Raw genomic sequence first — 22,520 nt, forward strand, 5'->3', positions numbered from 1 at the left:
TGGACAGAAATACTACATGTGAGAAGATTCACACTATTTGAAACAAGGGGCTGCTATTTAATATAGCTGCCCTGTTCCTTTTGTTAAGGTGGCAGCTGCACAAGTCACACAAGATTTTTATTGCTTGGTTCAGTCTTAATAGATTATTTTGATTTAGTAGTATACTGTGTCACTGATTTTTGAATCTTAAGTCCCTGCTATCCATAGAAATATTCTTAACGTTTGGGCTGAGTTTAGGCAATTAGTAGACTTAATAATATATTTTCATCCAGTTATGCATCATTTTATGAAGATATGGGCTTCTGGATAGCTTTCTGTATGTAGTTGCATATTTTAAAATAGTTCTTCCATATTCAACAGGTGTTAAGATTTGTACAAAGATGACAGATATATGGGAGTTTTCTTTGAAAGGTGTGCTTATTTGTTCTCAAACAGACCTCTTAACTGTTGTGCAAGGGGAAAATAGTTACTCCTAATGTTTACATACAAATTAAGCTAATTCCAGATGCTAATTTAGGGCAGTGCTGCTTCTCACCTTGTTGAAAGAAGACTTTTCTAGCCTAATTTTTTGATTCAGTGATAGAAGATGACCTTTAGTCGTGCTATGCAATGTAAACTTGAGCATTAGCTATCAGGAGGCAGGTTGGTGAATGCCAGCTCTGGCTGCCTATATGTGAGCTAGTCCTGTAGGCTCCCTTTATAGTCAGTGGAGAGAAATAAGCACTTTCACTGCATGATTCATCTCACCCCCAGATGGATGTCTAAATTTGGAAGATGAATTCCACCTGAAGTCCGTTACTGAATATAAATGTCATTAGTCTAAAGTAGGAAATTATTTAAAAGGACACTAGCTTGACTGACATGGCAGTTGAGCAGAAGTCATTTGTTTTCTTCTGTGAATTAGGTTTCAGAGATTTAAAATCAGCACTCTAGCCTGTTTTGTGTTGTTTAAGCTGCTCTGCTTTTATGGCAGATTTGAAACTTAACAAGTAGGGTATATTCACATTGCCTAATTTCTAAGCATCTAGCTCTGCAAGGCTGACTAGTCTTGTTACCAACTGGTTTGATTTTTGGGGTGGGGGGCTGGTGACAGAGATTAGCATGATGAGAAGAGCAGGACATATAACACAATTTTCTTTCTACTCTAAACTTTCTGTTAAATGTTAGGGCTGAAAAAAAATGTTTAGGTGTCCTTAAAATCACCGCTCCTCTAGAGGAGCCTGTGTGTCTCTCACTGGTTGTATAGGAAGCCCGTGTAAGGTGATCCAGCCTTCAAATTTTCAGGACCAAAAGTAGCAGTGCAGATACCTTCCTTAATTTTTGTTTCTGTTTGTCTGGAGCAGACACTTGGAATGGCTGATATCCTTTTTAAGTACTTTTCATGCTGTGCCTTGTTTGCCCATTCTGCCATGCTTGAAAACTCTTAATTTCCCCCCTCCCCCTGCCTTATTTTTTACTGCTTATAGGTCTTGATTCCCATCAGTGTCAATCTCCTGTTCTTTTCTCTTTCTTTCCTATTGGGAACTCTGCTTTTTATGTCATAATTTGTGGCAACTTTATCCTCTTGATCAGACTGATCAAGTCCTGCCATCAGACTCTATCTTTATACCTGAATCAAAAATAAGAAATTCTTACAATCCCATTGCTATCGTACCACTTCTGGTTTTCTATCGTATTAATTATGTTTAGTTATATATCAAAGGCTGATGTAGCTCTGTCAAGTTTGTTGGTTTTGGTTTATTTTGTTTTTACATTAAAGTGAGTATTTTTTTTTTATTTCCTACATCAGCTTGAACATTCTAGAAAAGTAGTTTGGGATTAGAAAATAACTCACAACAACATTTCAGGTTATGTATATCATAGAAACCTGTATCTGTTGAGCATTTTCCTCCACCAGATACAAACATGGGGGGGAAGAGGAGTTCTTCACTAGGAGCTACAGGGAAATCACTAGTTGGAAACTTGGAACTGAAGGGTTATTGAGGTTCCTAACTGGAAGAACTGGATGCTGTACAGATACTATGTGGACTCCTTACTTGTATCAACAAGGATGTAAAACAATTCTCAGTTCTCTAACAAAAATAGCAAAAGTCAGAAGTCGCAACTGTGACATGCTACAGGAAGATAGGAGGACAGATGAGGCACATTGGCAGCCCTTAACGCTAGCAGAGCATTTGTCAAATAGAAATTGCCAGGCACCCCTAGAAGAAAATACCTGCCCTGCAAGAGGGGACATAAAAAAAACCAGCCTGGTAGTCTCTACTGGTTGGGAACGGCTAGATAATTCTCCTCATCCCTAGTCTGGCAGTTTAATGGTGGGTGTTGTAGGAGCAGCAAATGAAAACCTGTCAGGTTTTTTGTGATAAGGAACAATTGGTGGGCTGTCCACTTGATATCGAGTAGGACTTTGCTTGGGGACAATATTTCTTCATGTTGAGTTACAACCAGTCTTTGGTAGAAATATGAAGTGCTACCTACTCCTTCCCTATAGACTGTTGCAAGGAATTTAGTGCCTTCTGGTTTTTCCTTTCTTCTTGCTGTGTATTTGAGGTTTAGTGCTGTATTGTGCATATCTTACCTGTCTTTAGACCAGTCACCAGTGAACTATGCCACTCCTGTGGTGGCTGAAGGTACAGGGATTTACTACTACTAATTCTGCTCAGCCTCAGGGTCATCACTTTTAGTATTATTCTTTGTGAATAGCAGTGGATTCTGGCAGCAAGCAGTCCACAAATTGCTCCAAACAGCAGAACCTGTTTTTCAGCAGATTCATTTTGTGTTTAGTCTAGAAGACGGTGTTTAAAAATATGCAAAATTGATTCTTAAAGCTAACCTGTGGGATGATAGTATTGCATTGCTTCCTGCTTGAAAGATGACATTTAGAAGTATTAAGTGTATAAACTGGTGAGGACTTAAGGAATTTTTGAAGTTTAGAAGATTTGAGGCTTAGCAGAGAAATCTCATTTCTGCTGGATAGAAAACAGCTCTGACTTTTTCTCAGATACAGCTTCCTATTTAAGCTTACAAGAAGTGAGATACACAAGTTTTTATGTATTTGTAAACCATTAGTTTAAATCAATTTAAGAAGAGCCAGAACACTGAAATTAATAAGAAAACCACATAAAAGGACTTAAAATACCTCTCTTCCACCCTCCAGGAGAGACATGGAACAAGTCTTTCTTCTCTTTCTCTTGTTTTATGGGAACATGATAAAATAGAATTATTTTAAATTTTTGTATTTTTTAATTTATTTTCAATAAATACTTGGGTTTAGAACTTGTCAAATCTGCAGTGAGGTACATATTTCAGCTCTTTTAAGCATGCTGCTTATTTTTGAAGATGAGAAGTTCTGTCATTGCAGTGTTTCTATCAGGCAGCATTAATTCTTTTAAAATATTGTTAATTTGTTCTTTGCTATTATTCATAACTTAAATCCTTCTGACCTGTGACCAAAATTTAAATAACTCGTGGAAGTTACTGACAAATAACTTGGTTGACATGCACACTTCTGCTGAATCCCTAATATCTTCCTCCAGTCTTCAATGTTTCTACCTTTAACATTTAATTCAATTGGAAATTGTCTTTGTTCTGGCAATACTTTTGGAGTCAAAAAAATATTGCTGAAAGCTCTGCTTACTGGTTAGGAACAAGAAAATTTGCTACTAATCAGTAGTTGTTTAGCCTAAAGAGAATCTTTATATGTTGTGTACCCCTGAAAACAAGGTATTAGAGTGACTGAGAACACAAAATGGCCAAGGCATTTTACTTACCTGTTTAGAAGAACGTTATCTGAACCTATTGATAAAAACTGAAGGATGTCTGTATGTTGTGGTGTCACCTGTAGGTTAACATTATTTACCTACATGAAATATGTCAAAACTATTTTCTATTCTTTATTTTGTATCCTGTACAGTGGCTAACTTACCAAAGTTACTGGTTATGTTCATTTTGCACATCTTCAAAGAGTAGTGACTGATAATGTGTTTTACATGCTGCTGGCTAGTTCACGCTTGGATTGTGTTGTCTGCATGGTAGGGAGTAATCTGAGCTGCTAAAAATGCTAAATTAGAGGGAAGGCCCATTGCCTAATATGGAAAACCTTTTGAAAAGATGAACAGAAAACTGATGTCATCTTTAATGTATCCTTAGAAGATGTCTGAAGACTTCAACACTTTTTTGAGCTGTATTTTGATAAACCTCCCCATCACAGGAAGTACTGAAATGGTTCCCCTTTGTTTCACTCCATCAAGTAAGAACACCCTCAGGGAAAGATTCTTTGACATCTTTTTAAGAAATGCTTTTATGAACTGTGTTTAAAGCCCTTTCAACAGTTTTAAGTGGTAGAGGAAGAATCAGCAGAAGATGAGTCTAGAGGAAAACCAACAAGGAATGGTAAGCAAACGCTATGTGGTTTTCCATTACATGCCATCATTGCAGGCTTGGTATGCCCTGTACATGTCACTCTAATTGCTAGTCTGGAGCTGGAAAGAGTTGAGTATTTTGTTTCCTTAGGCAAATGAAACAACATGAACATGAGAGAAAGTAACACCTTGGTTTTGAAAGGAAAGAGTTAAGAATTTTTTTTTTTTTTTTGTAGTGGGCTCACAAAATCGCTAATGAAATACCCATGTTTGGAACCAAACTCTTCTGTTGAAGACAGAGGATATGCCTACTTTGCAGGAGCCAACCCTGGCCTAGGACAAGTGACTGTAACCTACAAATAAGCCAGTTTTGTCTCCCAAGACAAGAAGAAAGTGGGTGCTTTCCTTCTGCAGTATGCTTGCTGAGGTGCAGCAGAAATGTCTTTCTCCTGCAGAAGGAGATGAGCTTGGAGGTAGAGCTGCTGCATGGCTGAACTCCATGCATGTTGTGAAACAGTGCCAGGTGCTCATAGGGTAGATGATGAACCGGGCAACGGAGTATTGGAGGTAATTGTAAGAAGCCTTGGGTAGGGCAATGGTGAGACTCTTACCATGTCCTGTTGTCTCCATTTTCAGATGAGTGATAGATTTTTTTTTTTTTTTCTTCCCCCCCAAATTTATCTGGATTAGTTGAGAGTCATGCCTGTTTAATACAGCAAAATTATTATCGTACTTCTAGCAAGAAGGATGTGGACTGTGCTTTCAGGATGTGGAAATTTCTGCTCTAGAGCAGTACTGAAAAAGACCTGAGAATTCTAAGGGACAGTGCCTGCTGCCATAATAGATACTAAAATCTCAAATGGGCCTATGTGAACATCATGAAGTTCAAGAAGGTCAAGTGCAAGGTCCTGCACCTAGGTCAGGGCAATCCCCAGTATCAATACAGACTGGAGAAGGAGCTAATTGAGAGCAGCCCTGCAGAGAAAGACTTGGAGATACTGGTGGATGAAAAATTGGACATGAGCTGGCCATGTCTGCTTGTATCCCAGAAAGCCAACCGTATCCCAGGCTGCAACAGGAGAAGGGTGGCCGACAGGTCAAGGGAAGTTATTCTGCCCCTCTACTCTGCTCTTGAGAGACCCCACCTGGAGTACTGAGTCCAGCTCTGGGGCCAATAGTACAAGAAAGATGTGGACCTTTTGGAGTGGGTCCAGAGGAGGGCCATAAAAATGATCAGAGGGCTGGAACACCTCTCATATGAGGACAGGCTGAGAGAGTTGGGGTTATTCAGCCGAGAGAAGACTCCAGGAAGACATTATTGTGGCCTTTCAATATATAAAAGGAACTTACACAAAAGATGGGGAGGGGGTCTTTATGAGGGAGTGTAGTGATAGGATGAGAGGTAACAGTTTTAAACTGACAAAGGGTAGATTTACATTAGATATAAGGAAGACATTTTTTACGATGAAGGTGATGAGACTTCGGGACAGGTTGCCCAGAGAAGTCGTGGATGCCTCATAATTGAAAGTGTTCAGGTTGGATGGGGCTTTGAGCAACCCGATCAGTGGAAGATGTCCCTGCCCATGGCCATGGGGACTGAAACTAGATGATCTTTGAAGGTTACTTCCAACCCAAACCATTCTGTATTTCTATGAAAGAAGGATTAAGAAGTACTCCTTACCTGGAACCCCTGTTCCTGGTGATCCCTGTTAATGGGAAACGCTGAAAAAACTGAGTGACCTCGGAAAAAATGAGGTGTTTGAGTGACTGGAAGGCCACTTGCTAGACTGGAGTCTAGTGGGACTGCATCAGTCTTGACAAGGGGAGGGTTAAAGTGACCTGTGATCTACTTACACAGGGAACAGAAACTGTGGTGGTAGGGCTCCAAGGCAAAGGTGTAACAAGATTGCTGGCTGGATGTTGGCCTTAAATTCAGATGGGACATGAGGCAGGTACTTTTACTGGTTACTGTGTTTAAAATTTAGGACTTGTCCAGTGTGGGTGAACTTTCCATAACAGGTCACTTTGTACGCACATGCTCAAATTCATTCAAAACTATAAAAAGAGAAATGAATTTAGGGCAGCCCTATGGCCTCTATTGTGCAAGATGCCTGACAAGCTAATTAAAGTAATTTCTCCTGGTCTTCTTGCCGGTGAACAGTATTATATCTGTCAGTGTAGAAAGCAATAGAACAGCAGTAATGATAGCTATTAGGATAATAATTCTTGTTTAGTTAAAATGTTATCCAGCTCTTCCCTTTTAATAAGGGTATTATTTAGCAGGTGTCGTCATTTTTTTTAATTTTGAATTTCTTTATAATTTAATTGTACTTTTCACTTGTTTTTTATGTGCAAAGGAAAATACAATCTATTGAATCGTGAAGAACAGTGTACATGTGTGGTTGTAATTGTTTAGACATACTTTTTGTTTTAGTCAAAAGGCTGGTATTTTCCAGCTGACTTCTTGAAATTCCTGTTGTTCAGAAAAGAGATAATTGCTGAAGGAGATCTGGGTATATGGCCCTTGAATAAATGAGCAGCAATGTTTTGTCAGTAATTGGATTTAAATACTTTAATTACTGATTTTTGTTAACAAGCTAATCATGTCAATTATATTCAGATAAAATAGCATTGAGAATAAGGGGGAATTTACTTTCAACTTAGGGTGACATTTGGCAAACAGTAGCTGGGAAAATTCATCTTCACAAAGCGGGTATGTGCAACTGTAAAGTAAGTGTGTCAAATACACACCAAATTGCCTCAAAGTTCCATGAGATTCCGTAGCAGTGTTCCTGAGCTATAATTTGGGTGGATATAACAGTCATTTATTATAGGGTCTTTTTTGATTAATCTTTTACGTTCCTGTGACTGTTCCTTTCCTTTATATTTCTAAGTTGATTAAATGAAATTGCTACTGGATTCTTGCTGGTACTGAATTACCCTCTCATCTTAAAATGTAATTGCCACTTCAGCTGTATGCCCAACTGAGAAGATGAAGAATACTGTAGATTCATACGAATTTCAGTATCTCTGAATTTCTGGGAGCTTGCAAATGTTGTAGTCCATTTTTCATATGTAGTTCATGGTTGAACTTTGAAAGAAATTACTTCTTAAATTTTCGTAAACTTTTTCAGAACAAAAATGCTGCAAACTGTTCTTCTACCATGTAAGTTTTACTTCACTTTTTCTGTAATGCAGATGTCTCTTGGGAAGATGGTTTACATGCTTCCTGCTGTGAGACCCAGAAAATGTTAATTTTCTTTAGTAAACAATATTTTAAAATTGCTTTTTAAACAACTTTTGGAGGCATCTTTTTTGGAAATAATATACTTAAATGGAATGGTTGAAAACAGAACGTATGAAAATGTTCAGTGATATCAGGCATACTTTTTGTTGTTTTCTGAGTAGGATTCAAAAATCTTTCTTTTCATAAATTGGTTCCTAAGTCCTGTCTGAAATGGGCTAGCTAGCTTTGACAAGATATGACATGCATTTATTGTACTCTGAAACAATCTTTTGGCCAGACTTCTTGAATATATCAGACTTCTAGTTTTTAAGATAATTTCTTACAAATTAATAAAAATAACTATTACACTGAAAAAAACAGAATCGCATGCATTTGTTTATTGACTGCGTACTTAAACATTCAAGACAATGGAGGAGCAGTAACGCTGTCTAGACAATATATTGGTTGTTTTGTCTCTGGTATCATCTGTTGTCAGAGAAAATGACTTTGTGTGGTGAAGGCTTGAAATTGTATGGCTAGACATTGTAACTAAGTTTTAAAAATAGTCTTGTATATGTATTAAGTATTTCGGCACATAAAATTGCTTTTGCAGTTCTGATATTTTAGTTAAACTCCCCCTTGTCATCTTGACTGCTGGAATAAAGAAAATTAATTAGTGTTGTGTATTTTGCATCATCTGCCTTAGAAGTTTGTCGGCAGGTTTTTTGTTGGATGTAAAAAAGCACAAATTATTTTTTATTCTTTCTGGATGTGAACAATATGCTGACTTCAATGAAAATTCAGGATAGTTCCTGAAAACAAACTTTTTAAAAATACAAATTCTATTTAGCAACTGGTAGTTTTTTAAAAATGAAGTTTAAACATTTAAATTTGACATATTTTCTCTGCTTTGCTCTGGAAGTTAGAAGCATCTCTCTCTGGCTGTCAAGTACCCCCATGTAGGCTCTGTGCCTACTGATTTGGGGTGTTGGGTATTTTGTTTGTTTTTTTTCCATCCAGCATTTTCTTTCTTTTGTGCTTTCTGTTGCCTTGTGCAGGGGGTAGGCAGCTTCCAGTTGAAGTGGAGATTGCTCATGTGAGCAACTGGAAGACAAGGAGGCTGTTGGTGGTTTTTCAGGTGCTTGGACAGCTTTAGTGAGGAAGCCTTGCTCAGGTGTATCAGACTAAAAGTCATGCCACTACAGTTGCACTTGGAAGATCTCAGTCCAGGTCTTGGCTGTTGCACCTCCTGTGGGGTTTCAGAAGCCTTGTCTAGTTACTATGTTTAAATCTATGTCGTTACTTTTTATTTTCTTGGATATGATTATTCTGACTTAAACCAGGCAGCATAGAACAATTCAAGTAAAGACATACTTATACTAGAAAGCAAAACATTAGTTTAAATTCATAAGCTTGGTCACACCTGTAGGACTTTTCTCCTGTAGCTGAGTCCTTAGTCTCTGACTCTGGATTTTTCTGAGCTACAGTCAGTGCTCAACCTGCTCTTCTCATCTTCCAAGGCATCGCCTGCTGGTTACTCATTCTACAAAGAGACAACCTTATTTGTTGTCAGAGTCCATTCCCAGGCCCATGGTGAAGGAAGAGCTCCCGGTTAGAGGTAAAGGCCATTACTGAAGACAGGATACTGAACTAGATCATCTTTGATTAGAAAAGTCTTTAAAATTACAGTAGACTTGCCTTCTTCCACCTCTAGTCTGTCTTTCCTGACCACTTACTAGTCTGATTGGAAAAGCCATCTTTTCTTCCTATGCTTGCGTACATCTGGTCAAAGGAAACCTACGTTATCACAGATAGTGTAGATAAAACTCTGATTATAAATAACCACAATTTTATGAGTGTCTATTTTGCAGAGCCAGCCACACATCATCCATGACAGGATCATTGTCTCCAATATGCTCATGCCTCCTTTGCCAGTCTTTAAAATGAAAGACCACCTCTACAGATTCAGCTGTCCAAATACAGAGGGAGTAGGAGGAGATCCTACATGTTTAGTCCAGATAAAAGGAGGATGTGACTGAGAGGGAAAACTGAGAGTGCTCGCATCTCTCCTGACTTTACCTCACTGTTAATCCTTAATTCCCATTTTTTGTTAGAACTTGTTGTGGCAGTAGTTTATTTTTTTCTTCAACTTGTAGACTGACGTGGGACCTTACAGTCAGATGGTAGTGTCTGGTGTGGATTGGTGTGAGGACTGTACTGCCTGCTGGAGCAGCTCCATCTTCTTCCTGTTAGTTCCAACAAGGACAGTAGGTGTTTCTTCAGGAGAGGAGCCATTGTCTGGGATGATTCAAATTGGAGGACTGGAAATCCTCAGTCTCCTTCATAGGTATGATGTCCAAAGTCTGATACATCTGAGCAAGTCTCCCGCATCTAAGCCATTCAAACCACAGAGGACGCACACTTCCATCAAACTTCTTGTCTTCCATTCAAAAAACAAAGTCAAGAAATCGTAGAAGGACTAAAGGACCTTGCTCATTTTTATGCCATTCCTGTTTATCCTAATTTTCCAGGTACTGTTTTGAGATCTGATATTCCTTCAGAGCACAGTTGTTGTAGTGATCTTGTCAGCCAGCTACTCCAGTAGAAGGATCAGTCTCAATCATTAATTTAATGCAAATTTAAAATTCTGATTCATGTAAAAAACATGAACAAGAACAGAAATATGTAGTATTTCCAACAGCTTTTAACTCTGAAATACAAAATGTCCAACTAGAAAAGCAATTTTATAATTTTTGTTTTCTTTCTTTGTACAGAGCCCTCTGTTTGCTACACTTGGTTTGCTAGCTGTAGCTTTATTAGCAAACAATCTGGAGTTTGTTCTGCTTCTATGAAATCAAAATCATTACCACAGCAGCCCCAATTTTTCCTTGAATACATTTGTATAGTCATGATAAAAGTAGGATTTGGTCTGTAGAAACATTAGGATCAAAAATTTCAGATTGCATTAGTCAGTGATAAAGAGGATGTTTCTTTAGTTTTAAATGTATTTCTAGTGTATGGGCAACCTAAGGTCTAATAGTGCTGTTTTGTAGTTATATTTCTGGGTAGAACTGCAAAGATGCGTGGTAAACACTGAAATTCTAGTAACCTATATCCTTGCTTTGGTGTCTTTTTTTTTTTTTATGCTTCTTCCTTTATCTTCACTTTTTGCCTCTTAATTGGTTCATTAATTACAAGGTCACTTCAGTTGCACTTTAAGTGGATAATGATACAGACTCTCTAGGTGTTCTTACGCTAATGTTATTGCTAATTATAAAACTGAATCCAGTAGAACATCATTCTTCAAAATGACATGGGTAGTTCATGGTAAAATAAGCAAACTTTGCAATTTATGACAGCTCATAAAAGATAAATTATATCCTGTGAAAAAAACTGCATAATTTTAAAAAATGGCATATACTCTGTAAAGAACAAAGGGCAATTCTTTATTTTCCTTTACAAACATAGTAGGTTGCTTTGTAGACAAGAGAGCCCACCCATATTTTCATACCAAAGCAGTGACTGATGCTTTGTCCATCAGCAGATGACTGAATTAGTTTGATGTTATAGTATTGACCGAAGCGGTTGTTAGCCTCTTTTCTGGTTATCTTTGTTTCTTTTGGTCTATGTCACTTCTAATAAATGAGTTTTTGATACCACCAGCTGTTTGGTGGATGCTTTGCGTTGTTTGCCTAGTGTATGAAAAGCCAGTATAGGTTGCGTGTCTGTGGTGACATACGGAGTCAGCTCTGCATTTGTTTGAGCAAATAGTCAGCTGTCAGCTAATGGATCCATTAGCGAACTTTCCACAGAATATCCTGTCTTCATCGTTGCATGAAATTTTAATAACTTTAAATCATGAGTTTAGTTGAAAGTTGAGGACCTTTTTGTAAGACTTTTTTTCACATTTGAGAAGTGAAGGCGCTTCTTTTCTTGATAATTTTTTTTTGCTACCACTGAGAAGTGAAGGTAGAATAGCAGTGGAAATTTTCAGGGTTTTTTTTAGTCTCTTCATTTGAGGGTCACAAATTGCTAATAAAATTATTTGTTATATAGCATGGGGGATTGTGTTTTAAGGTTTTGTTTGTTTGTTTTTAGGCAGGAAGATATTTGCAATCTTGCTTTATCCTTCTGGAAAGAGATTTGATTTGGTTGTTCTTCTAACTTGACTCTTAATAGTGAAAAATTACTTCTGTGTTCTTTTTGGCTGTATGAACAATTTCAGTAATAAAAAAGAATGGAAAAAAGAAGCGTTGCAATCCACCCTTCCCCTTAGTGATTTTCTTTTGCCTTGCCTCTTGCATTTAGTTTTTGTACAGTTTTAGTATCCAGTTTAGTCTAGAGGTTGAAAAGAGAACAGCTGGCTAGACCATCTTTCCCTTTGTGGCAGGTTGGAACGGCTACATGTGACTGTCGTTCCTCGCCTTACGTCATGATGAAGTTTCCAGAAGACATCTGGGGACGTGCTATATCGTAACAGAGTGTAAGATCAAAAGAATACCTCCAGTTGGCCGCAAGAGGAAACTCCTAATTTTTCTTTTTTTTTTTTTTTTAATTTTTTAAATTTTTCTAGCAAATGGGTTTTGTTATCAAATCCGTTATAGCAAATGAAACAAATGTGAGGCTCTGCCAGACTTTGGTCTTTGGGGTTTCAGAGGCAAACATCTTGCCCTCAGAATCTTGATGCCAATGGGTAGAGTATGGGAGGAAATGAATACTTTATTTAGAGGCATTTGCAGACTGCTTTGCTCTGAGGCAGCTAGTTGCAACAGATTGTCAGTTTATCCACCTGAGTTAAAACCACCTCTTTCAACAAAAAGTCTTCTTTCACGCCAGTAGGAGACCTTTCTTGAAGCACTCCCAAGAACCTTATGTCCCAAGGAACCAACAAATAGGTAACTTCTGTAACTATCAACTATAAAGACCAAAGATACCTTAGATGAACGAGTGGTTCCCTTGTGACACCCACCTCTCCAGGCTGGATGGACAAGGCTGCAGACACCGGAGGGAGCTGTTTGTCAGTATCCTAGGATATGATGGCTCTTGAGGAAAAACTTGTTTTTCTTGGGCTGGTAGGTCATCCTTCTGAAAGGAAAGCAGGAAAAAAAACCCACAAATAATTTACTGGCCACGCTTTTCAGTTGTTGAACAAAGCTTTCCTCGTGATCTGGCACTCTGCTATGAAATGGAGTTGGGAAGGTAAGAGGGCAGCATTGACTTACTTGAAGCTCTCTTGTTTGGCAGAGGGTCCTCTGTCATTCTCTGAGGTGTTTGTAGAGTATTGAACAACAATGAACTTTTGCCCTTTGTATGACTTCTCCAAAAAGCCCAAGTCAAATTAGATGTCACTAAAATCTCATTTGATGACTACTTCCTGGAGTACTCTTTCTTCTATTGATTTTTTTTGTGGGCATCCTGCTAACCTTCAGCTGTCCTTCCAGTAATCATTTTAGCTTCTGTTTCTCCTTGAAAACATTCTAACATAGGATTGTTTTCATCTAGAAAGCAGATCAAGACATCTGTGCTTTTAGTCCATGCCTTTCTGAACGTGGTTTCTTGATAGACCTCAAGCAAGCTGACTCCTAAACCCCCAACAAAGACATGGGCACACTGATCAGAACCAACAGGAGAGTATTTGTTTCCAAGAACGAACAAGCTGCTGAAGTTACTCAAGTAGTTTGTTTCAGACACCGGTCTGGTCTAAAATAATGATTTAACTAATGAGAAATCAGTGACTTGTGAATGACATGCCTTGGGTCAGCATTTCTTTGAATAGAGTTACATAGCAAACAGGAACTTCTCATCTGTATCTGTTTCTAAAAAGAGTTCAGTGCTTCAGAAAGAGCACCATGAATTTTATGACAGAAATGTATTCCTTAATATATTTTGCTGGTCAGACAAAGGGTGATAAAAATAGTTGTAAAGTTATTTCAGTTACATACATTTTTGATAACAAATGCAGTACCAGAATAATCAAATCCAACATTGCATAGGAATAGCTGTTCAGGGATTTTTTTTTTTTTTCTTTATCCAGTAATTTATTACAAGACTAAACAGGAATAAGTCATTGGGATTTCCCCCAATAGGGTGGGCAATCATTTTTCCCTTCTGTACTGCTCACCCTTTGTTTATGTCATCTTCTCTCCACTCATTCCTCTAATTCCTCCTCATAAATGCATACACAGGATTTTATAGTAATTTCCACCTATGTTTTTGACTTTTAAAAGCTAAGGAGTTTGCTTCCTTAATTTTGTTTTGTGGGTATGCAGTTATAAAAGCAGAGCTTTTAAATTTTTGTCTGCTTATTTTTGAATGTCTTTCTCTTTGAAGTGCTGATTGAATCTTTGTTGTTAATCTCTTTAACCCCTGAAAGAAGATTACCTTAACAGTGAAGTGGCTGAGGAGGGGAGAAGCAAAGGATAAGCTGACTCTATTTCTCTAGAATGAATTCAGGCCTTCAATAAGGGCTTTTCTTTGCAACACTCAAGTGTGCCAATGGTAACTTCTTGCTGCTAGCCACAGCTTAAGCGGGTGAGCACACATGGGTGCTAGCAGTTACAACTGCAGTACAGGGTAGCCTTGTCACTGGCCATTTGGTCAAATCAGCAATACCGTGGGCAGAATCCAGCAGTTTTACCAGACTTGGTAAATTGTTTTCTATCTCTTTTTTTTAATCTTGAAGTCTTATGAGCCTGTTACAAGTCAACCAAATGCCAGAAGTAAGGGAGGAAAAATATTTCTGATGGACACTTAATCATACAAACATCCATACGTTTCCCTTTTAATGTAGCTTCTTAAGACAAGTAGTGTGCTGGACTTCTGAATCATGTGTGATGCTTAACTTTCAGCCAAAGGCAAGGAATCAGTGCTATTAGCAAAGACATTTTTGCAAAGATGATTGGACTTTTTTCAGTGCAGTTTTTTAAAGAGAATCAGAGAAATACACCTCAGAATAAGGCAAGAATTCCCTGTAGGCAGCCACATGGCCAAAAAAAGGTGGTTCAAATTACAGTGTCTATTTGCAGTGGTAGAGAAATTAAAAGGATGTGTTTGGGTGTTTGATTAACTTGTATCATGAATTAATAACTGACTTTTCTACTGTAGATTGTCAGACATCTTTTGTAAGGTATTTAGGCACATTACATTCTTCATGCATGTATTTGAGTCTTGCTCTATTAACATTTGTGCACAATTAGTAAATTGACAATAATAATATCAGAAGTAAAAAATGAATGAGGTGTGCTTTTGTGATGATTCATTATTGTGTGTAAAACTCTCAGATGAGAGTTGTAGAAATGCTGCTTGTTTCTGCACCGGTAATTGTAGTACATCACAGCATTAGGAGCTGAATTGACAGGGTGAATATTTTTAATCTTTATGAGCAGTAAATTTCATATGGTGTTTCACTGGCTATAGACCTTTCCAGGAACTCTGATTCACTGTTCTTGAGGAAATTATGGTATCTTTGATATTGTAATGGTTAGTTATACAGAAGAAGTTTATCTAAGTGTGACTGTGTTAAGGCAGTATTTGTTTAGTAAGATTTACTTTATTCCATATTTCTGTGTCTAATAGTTAAAAAGGTAAGAGAGAATTGAAAATGAAAAAAGTGGTTAGACACACATTGTGTTTCCCTGTTTGTTAGAGTCCATGAAACTGCTGTAGTTATCAAAATAAGTATTTTTTAATGCTTTCTGACTGCTGCTGTTTATTTTTTTTGACTGATTCATTAGAGAATGTGGAGCGATTGATTTCCTATTTTTGTGGAGGTTTCTACTATTGAAGTTAAAGTAGATTTTAAACTTTTTCACCCCCCAAGGAATATAAGAATTTTCATGCTAGACTAGTGCTGTGTCTAATAGAGACTCCTGTTTTCTTCCTGATTTCCAGCTGGGGTAAGCCAGAAAATGACGGTTATCAGTTGTCACTACCTGATAAATGGCAGATGGTGACTTCTTAAGACACAGTCATTTTAATTGTTGGTGACACGTTTCCTCTCTGACTGCCTCCATCAGCAGTAATACGTGTCCCCCTAGTAAACAGCTCTGGTACAGTCTGCCTGTGGTGGGAGCTGGTGGCAATCTTGGACCATCAGGGATATAAATTGTCACCTGTCCAGGCACAGTTCAGTTTCTAAACCACTATGGATGCTGCAATTACTCTTCTAAATTTTTTTCTAATTCTAGGTAGGGTCTAGAGCTTAACCCTATCCTGTGGCTGTGAACATCCCAAGTTTGTGAGTTGTATTTTGGGGGCTGGCAGTGGATGAAGACTTCTCTATATCTTTAAAGATACTAGTTGTAATACCACCAACAGGTCAGGACCTTGTTGCACAGGTGCTTAAAAAAGAAGGCAGGAATGCCCCACTCTTTTTCTTCATATAATTGCTTTGGATTTGCTTCATATTATTGACTCGGGATTTGCCACCTCTGTTTCCCCTTCCACCCAGCTATAGAAGTCTTCACTGTTTTCCTTGTCTGTTGCCTGACTCCCCCCCTCCCCCCTTTTTTTTTTCTTTTTTACCATTTATAGTCCACCAAGGAACTGGGATGAAGAATAGTACAAATGTGCTGTTAGTATGTGTTGTTGTAAAGGAAGATAATTATGTCCTCTCTAGTCTGGGAATGACTTAGATTTTATTCCAGAACACAGTTTATAAACTGCACATGGGAGCAATTGCTAGGGGTTGTTTTGGATTTTTTAACCAGTAATAAATAAGCATTTTCAGTAACTTGTTGGGAATCTTCTGTGTTAACTATGAAAAGATGCAACATAGAGATGAACATATTTTTTCCTCTCATTCTCACAGAATCAACCATGGGGTGCATTAAAAGCAAAGAAGATAAAGGTCCAGCCATGAAGTACAGAACTGATAATACTCCAGAACCTGTTATTTCCCACGTCAGCCATTACGGATCAGACTCCAGCCAAGCAACACAGTCACCGTCAGTAAAGGGATCAGCAGTTAATTTTAATAGTCATTCCATGACTCCTTTTGGAGGGCCCTCAGGAATGACACCTTTTGGAGGAGCATCGTCTTCATTTTCAGCTGTGCCAAGTCCATATCCTAGTACTTTAACAGGTGAGTGTTACATAAAATGATGCTGCTATTATAATTATTATTATTATTAAAGCTTGACAGTCATATTCCAAAAAATACTATGACCCCTTGCCACACAGAAATAAATTGCAAATTTGAAATAAATTACTTTTTAGGGATTTCTGATTTTCAATATCTTTACTGCTCAGATAATAATTCAGCCTGTATTCACTAGTGCCTGGGGCTTGGGAGTTGGGTGTTTTGGCTTTTGTTTTGAGAGAGGGGTGTTAGGATCACAGCACAGAGAAATTTAAGACTTACTGAAGTCAGAAATGGAAATAGTTGATAGAATTGTGTTAGAAGTTCTAAGCTGCTGAAGGGATGGATGCACATGAGATAATGGCTTTAACCTTTTGGAGAGAGGTGCAAAATGCAAAACACTTCAAATTCAGGAAACTGGTATTGTAAACTGATTTTCAGACTTACTTGATTAGCTGTAAGTTACTTATATTAATGCAGCATTGAATCTGTTCATTTATAAAGCTAAACAGGATATCCAGTATAGTCTGTGTACTTTACTATATGAACATTGTGTGTGTGAAATAAAAGAGCAGAATTCTCGTTGTTGGTGGTCATATTAAAACCAAAGTTGAAAATGTAAAAATAGAATTTACAAGGCGCAGAGACCTTCTTGACTGAGATGTAAAGTCTCTGAAGATACAACATTTTAAAGCAATATGCACATTTGAGTTTAAAAACTCACCTTTATATCAAAATCTTAAGCTTCATTACATAAACATTGATTTTGTGCACATGGCTAATCTCAGAAGTTCACTTAATTTTGCTGGATATTTTTGAGAGGAAGCTGTAATTTATTCTTTTTTGAGAGAGAAAGGAGAGAGTCATTTATTCTAGAAGCTTTGCACAGACACTTCACAAAATACAATGTCCTGGTTTGAGTTAGTGGCGGGGGGTTTTGGTAGCAGGGGAGGGGGCTACAGCAGTGGCCCCTTGTGAGAAGCTTCTTGAAGCTGCCCCGGCTCCAAGTCAGACCTGCCTTTGCACCAAGGCCAAGCCAATTAGCGGCGCCTCTGCGAAAACATATTTAAGAAGGGAAACCTGGGAGGAGGAGCTGGAGTTGTGAGGAGAAGTTGCAAGGAGAAACATCAGTGTGAACACCGAGGTCAGTGGAAGAAAGGAGGAGAAAGGAGGAGGAGGTGCACTGGAGCAGAGACTCCCCTGTATCCCATGGTGAGATGGCAGGGCCGTGCCCCCCCACCTTCATGGAGGTCTATGGTGGAGCAGATGCTAACCTGAGGTTTGTGGGGGGCCCCTCACCAACCCAGGTGACTGCACCTGAAGAAGGCCGGGACCCCATGGGAAGAAGCCCCTGCTGTTGTAGTTCAGCGCTGGGAGGATTGCAACACGTGGGGGTGACCCACACGCCTGTGGGAGTGACTCATGTCTGGGAGAGTTTGTGGAGGACTCTGTCCTGTGAGAGGGGGACTGCGCTGGAACAGGGGAGGAATGCCAGAAGTTATGGCCTCCGTCTCGCTGAGGTGGAAGAAGCAGCAGGACTGACCATACCCTCCATTCCCTGCCCCTCTGTGTCACTGGTGGGAGGAGGTAGAGATATTGAGAGCAAAGCTGAGCCCGGGAAGAAGGGAGGGATGGGGGAAGGTGTTTTCAAGATGTGGTAATGCTTCTCATGGTCCTACTCTGTTAAGTGGTGTATTGTTAGTGTCTGTATTAAATTTATGTTCTTTTTTTGATTCCCCTAACATGTCTGTCTTTTGCCCGTGACCGTAATGAATGAATCATCCCTCCCTGTCCTTATCTCAATTCCTGAGCCATTTGCTTTACTTTCTTCTTTCCAGAGCTGTGGGGGGAAAGGGGGAGTGAGCGGCTGGCTGCATGGTGCTAAGTGGCCCTCTGAGCTCAAACCACCGAGTCTTTTGCCTTATTTTCTCCTTCTCAGCACTGTGGGGAAAGGAGGGAGTGAGTGGCTACATGGCGCTCAGTTTTCCTCTGAGCTCAAACCATGACAATGGTAAATAATTCCTTATTAGTCTATTTTTAGTTTTTCCACAAACCTCTAATGTTAGCACAATTATAGTGCTTAAGTGTTTTCTTCCTTACAGTAGCATTTAAAATCTTTTAAAGACAAGAAATTTGAGATCCATGAAAACCCACTGTGGCCTTGACATTAAGCAATTCAGAAAACCAAATATGAATTGTCAGGTTATGATCACCTCGTATTCCCTTTTTGGGAATTCATTAAAAAATGAATTATTAAAATGAGCATCTATCCTGTCTCAAAATTTTTGAGCTGGCACTGAATCCCTGTTTTGGATGAACATATGCAGAAATGAAATAATGGCAGCATTTTTTTTTTATTCATGAGCTTCACTGAGGAAAGTTTATCATGCTTTATCTACTCCAGGAACCTCTGTGTATTTCTTCTTACTAGATCTGGTTCTTTGTTCACATGGGAATCTCCAGCAGTGCATCCAGGCACTCCTGGGTATTACCAGACATCAAGGATGTAGCCCCCTGCCAGGGACTACAAATCGTTTACTGCAGAGACCAGAATGTTCTCTTGCCTGTCCCCGTTCCTGCTGGTAGTTAAGCATGATCTTGGACCAGAGTCAACAGAAGAGATTTCTCATGGAAAGATACTCTAATATTGCATCAGTGTGAATTCAGTTATCAGCAGGCAGGCTGCTTTGGGTGAACACTCCCACCGTTTTGTGATCAGGTAAAATGGTACCAAATATGTAGTTGTTCCTCCTCATTTTGTAAAACCAGCCCATCTACAAACACACACACACTAAAAATAAATAAATAAATAAAAATTGCACCAACAATTCTTTGGTACATTCAGTACCAATTTTCAGATCAATCAAAATTGGTTGTTTCTGTGAATGAATAAGATTACAAACTTCATCTGGCTGTAAGCTTTTTGTATTTGTGACGAATAAAACACCGTATCCCATTCTGTGGCCCTTTGTTTCACAAGAGAGAAGAATAGATGGGCTTGTCAAACAGGACGTAGGTGTCAGTAGTACTTATCCAGTCCATCAGTGATGTCTGACAAGAGGATGATATGGTTGTCATCGTGGCCTGTAGTGAGGCTGAAAAGAGTTGAGCCATCTTTTATTCCTCTAGAGCAGAAAAAGAGAAGTCTGACTTAGTCACACTGCTCCTGTATTACGCATTCTCCATCATCAGATACTTTGATTTTATAGGACATTACTGAAAATCAAAACAGAAAAATGGACAGCTGTTCTTGGCTGCCATGAAGCTGTGTAAGCACTAGTGCTCTGTAAGCCTTGTGCTGAACAAGAAAATAAAGTCTTCTCTCCAAAACCGGTCCTAGATTAGAGGATGGGAATACTGACCTAATGGAAGGATAACCTATAAGGGAAATGTTATGACCACAAATAGCTTGAACAGCTAAATTAGATCACCTTGCAGTGATTCACAAAGAAAACAACCGCAAGAGACTTCAAAAATAATTTGAGCAGTATCTGTTTGTTTAAAACATTCTGTGCTGGTGCTGTTCTCCTTAAGGATTTTATTATTCTTAGCTATGAAATAAATAACACTTGTAAGTAAGAATAAAAAGGGGTTTTATGGTAGCTGAAGTGTTGAAATAAAAATTTTCCAAGGATTATATGTTAGCTTTTCCAATTCTTAAAAAATAATTAAGAGTACACAATATTAATAATTACTGATAACAGTAATTACTGACATTGGTTTACATTTGAATCCATTACTTTGACTAATGCTACACTGTCTAGAGGAATTAATCTCCCTTGTTCCCACGTTGGTATCTTTCTAGATGTTGTACGGTTTGTTTCAAAGTTCTTGGAGTCTCCCAATTTCTTTGTATGCATTTAAAAACTTTTGTGATACTGTGACTTGAGAGTATTGATTTTCTTCGTCTGCTAAAGAACTCTCTAGAGATGGTTTATTTCTATAACGTTTCATTTCTGTTTGTGTGAATGTGATATGTATTCCCACCATCTTCTTGCTCCAAGTAGCAGTTTGTGTTATCAAAATAATGCAGTAACATAGTAATGCAGGCAAAAATTGGTAGAACTGTGTTGATTTTTAACTTGGATTAGGAACTGTTAACTTCTAGGGAATATTCTAATTAATTTTCAGTTGATACATCACACTTAAAAAAAAAAAAACAACCTCAATTACTCTAACCTCCTGTGGGGATTTTTTGTTCTGTTTTTCCCAGAGGAACTGTAAATTCATTTCCAGCTGAGGCCTGCTAAGAGACTGTAATCACAGGATGACTCTAAATCAAATGAAAATATTTAAGTGATTAGGACCTCTTACGTCAGAAAATGTACACTGCAAAAGAATATTAGGTGTAGGCAATACCTGTTTATGTATTCTTCCTTTAAGATCACTGTCATGCTAATTGTGAGAAAGTGTAGGAAGAGTTTTCCTACCATAAGTATAGGAGCCTCCCTCACACATGTATCCCGTTTGTGGGACATGTTCAACAACGTGCCCTGTGCCAGAAGTGGGATGGGGAAGCAAATTCCTTAGGGTTGGTGGAGTGCAACTGCTCGTCCTGTGATGTATCTCGGTCCTTGTTCTCTGGCGTAATGCACTGATGGATCATCCTCAGCAAGGGTCTGCTTCACTGATGGGGAGACTTGATGGAATTAAAAAAATCATTAGTCCTAAAGCAGAAAAATGGCTTTGACCCCAACAGAATACTTCTATTTCTGGTTCAATTCCTTGAGCAGATCTTAATGTGTAACCTCAGAAAGTTGGGAACACATCAGTTATTTACAGCTAAGTTCAACAGTAAACTGATTTGTAAAAAATTAGTGGCTGATGATTCACTGTTGTGATGTTGTAGGATCTTCTAGAATTGCATTTCTTAGCAATAAGCTAGCTTAATAAAGAAGCTGGCTTTCCTCACTGCTGATGTGTCGTGCAGCATTCTGTATATAAGTGCTCTAATTATTAATGTACTTCCAGTGATGTTTCTAGCTGCCTTTTTGGTGTGGAAGCATATTTTTAGGGTGTCTGTTTATAGACTTTCCTCTGGTTTAAGAAATGAGCTGATTATTGATCCAGCTTCCAAAATGGGATGCAACCCAGAGTGTTTAGTTGCTTCCAAATCAAAATTGATGACTTGTTTCACAGACAAGTCCTTAAATCAAGTGTTGCAACATTACTGCTATATCCTATGTTTTTTTTTTCTTTTTCCTAAGGTGGTGTAACTGTATTTGTGGCCTTATATGATTATGAAGCTAGAACTACAGATGACCTTTCATTTAAGAAAGGTGAACGGTTCCAGATAATAAATAACACGTAAGTGTTCTCATTCACAGACTTCACTTGGTTGTTGTTGGGAATAAATAGATCCTCAACTCTTCTTGAAATCTGTGTATCCTATTTCAGTGAAGAGTAAATTGATTTTTTTTTTTTTTTTTAAATGCATGCAACATTCAATAAGCATGGCATTAAAATACTGATACTGGTAAGATGACAGCCTTCACGCTGAGGTCAGGTTTGGGTGCAAATGTAGAACTGTAGTGACTGGGGCAGCCCCAAGCCTTTATTCCTCAGTTGTTGGGTGGCATCCTTCCACTCCCTGCTCCAGCGAGGCACAGCTACCTGCTTCGGGGCAGCTGAGGTAAAGATACATATTGTCCTATCCCAGGCTCTGCACCTTGCAGGTTCTCTCTTGACAGGTTTCTATATCTCAGGGGAAGGTGGGTGCAGCCGGCAGCACTGCACTGCAAATGCGGGAGGCAAGTGCACTGTCTGTAGCAGGGACATGTCGCCGTGGAAGTGCATCTAGCTGGCCCCCACAGTAAATCCATGCTCAGATAGTTTGAGTAGTTTGATACTCTAG

At 38.6% G+C, this 22,520-nt stretch overlaps 1 protein-coding gene across 5 annotated transcripts in view; it reads left to right on the top strand.

Annotated features, from left to right (window-relative positions):
• The window catches only part of YES1 (YES proto-oncogene 1, Src family tyrosine kinase), a 51,908-nt gene that overhangs the window by 17,781 nt on the left and 11,607 nt on the right, over positions 1 to 22,520 (top strand). The window contains exons 1-3 of one of the 5 annotated variants that reach the window (XM_074879051.1): positions 4,556 to 4,788; positions 16,397 to 16,669; positions 21,874 to 21,973. In XM_074879051.1, the coding sequence (XP_074735152.1) occupies positions 16,405 to 16,669; positions 21,874 to 21,973 (365 nt within the window). In that variant the 5' untranslated portion in view covers positions 4,556 to 4,788; positions 16,397 to 16,404. Of the gene's footprint in view, positions 1 to 4,555; positions 4,789 to 4,816; positions 4,835 to 4,915; positions 4,929 to 16,396; positions 16,670 to 18,509; positions 18,678 to 21,873; positions 21,974 to 22,520 lie in introns of those variants that run through there. The other 4 variants (XM_074879033.1, XM_074879059.1, XM_074879042.1 and 1 more) reach the window with 4 other exon arrangements.

Source organism: Strix uralensis, chromosome 1, assembly GCF_047716275.1.
Source record: "Strix uralensis isolate ZFMK-TIS-50842 chromosome 1, bStrUra1, whole genome shotgun sequence".
NCBI classification, from domain to species: Eukaryota; Metazoa; Chordata; class Aves; order Strigiformes; family Strigidae; genus Strix; species Strix uralensis.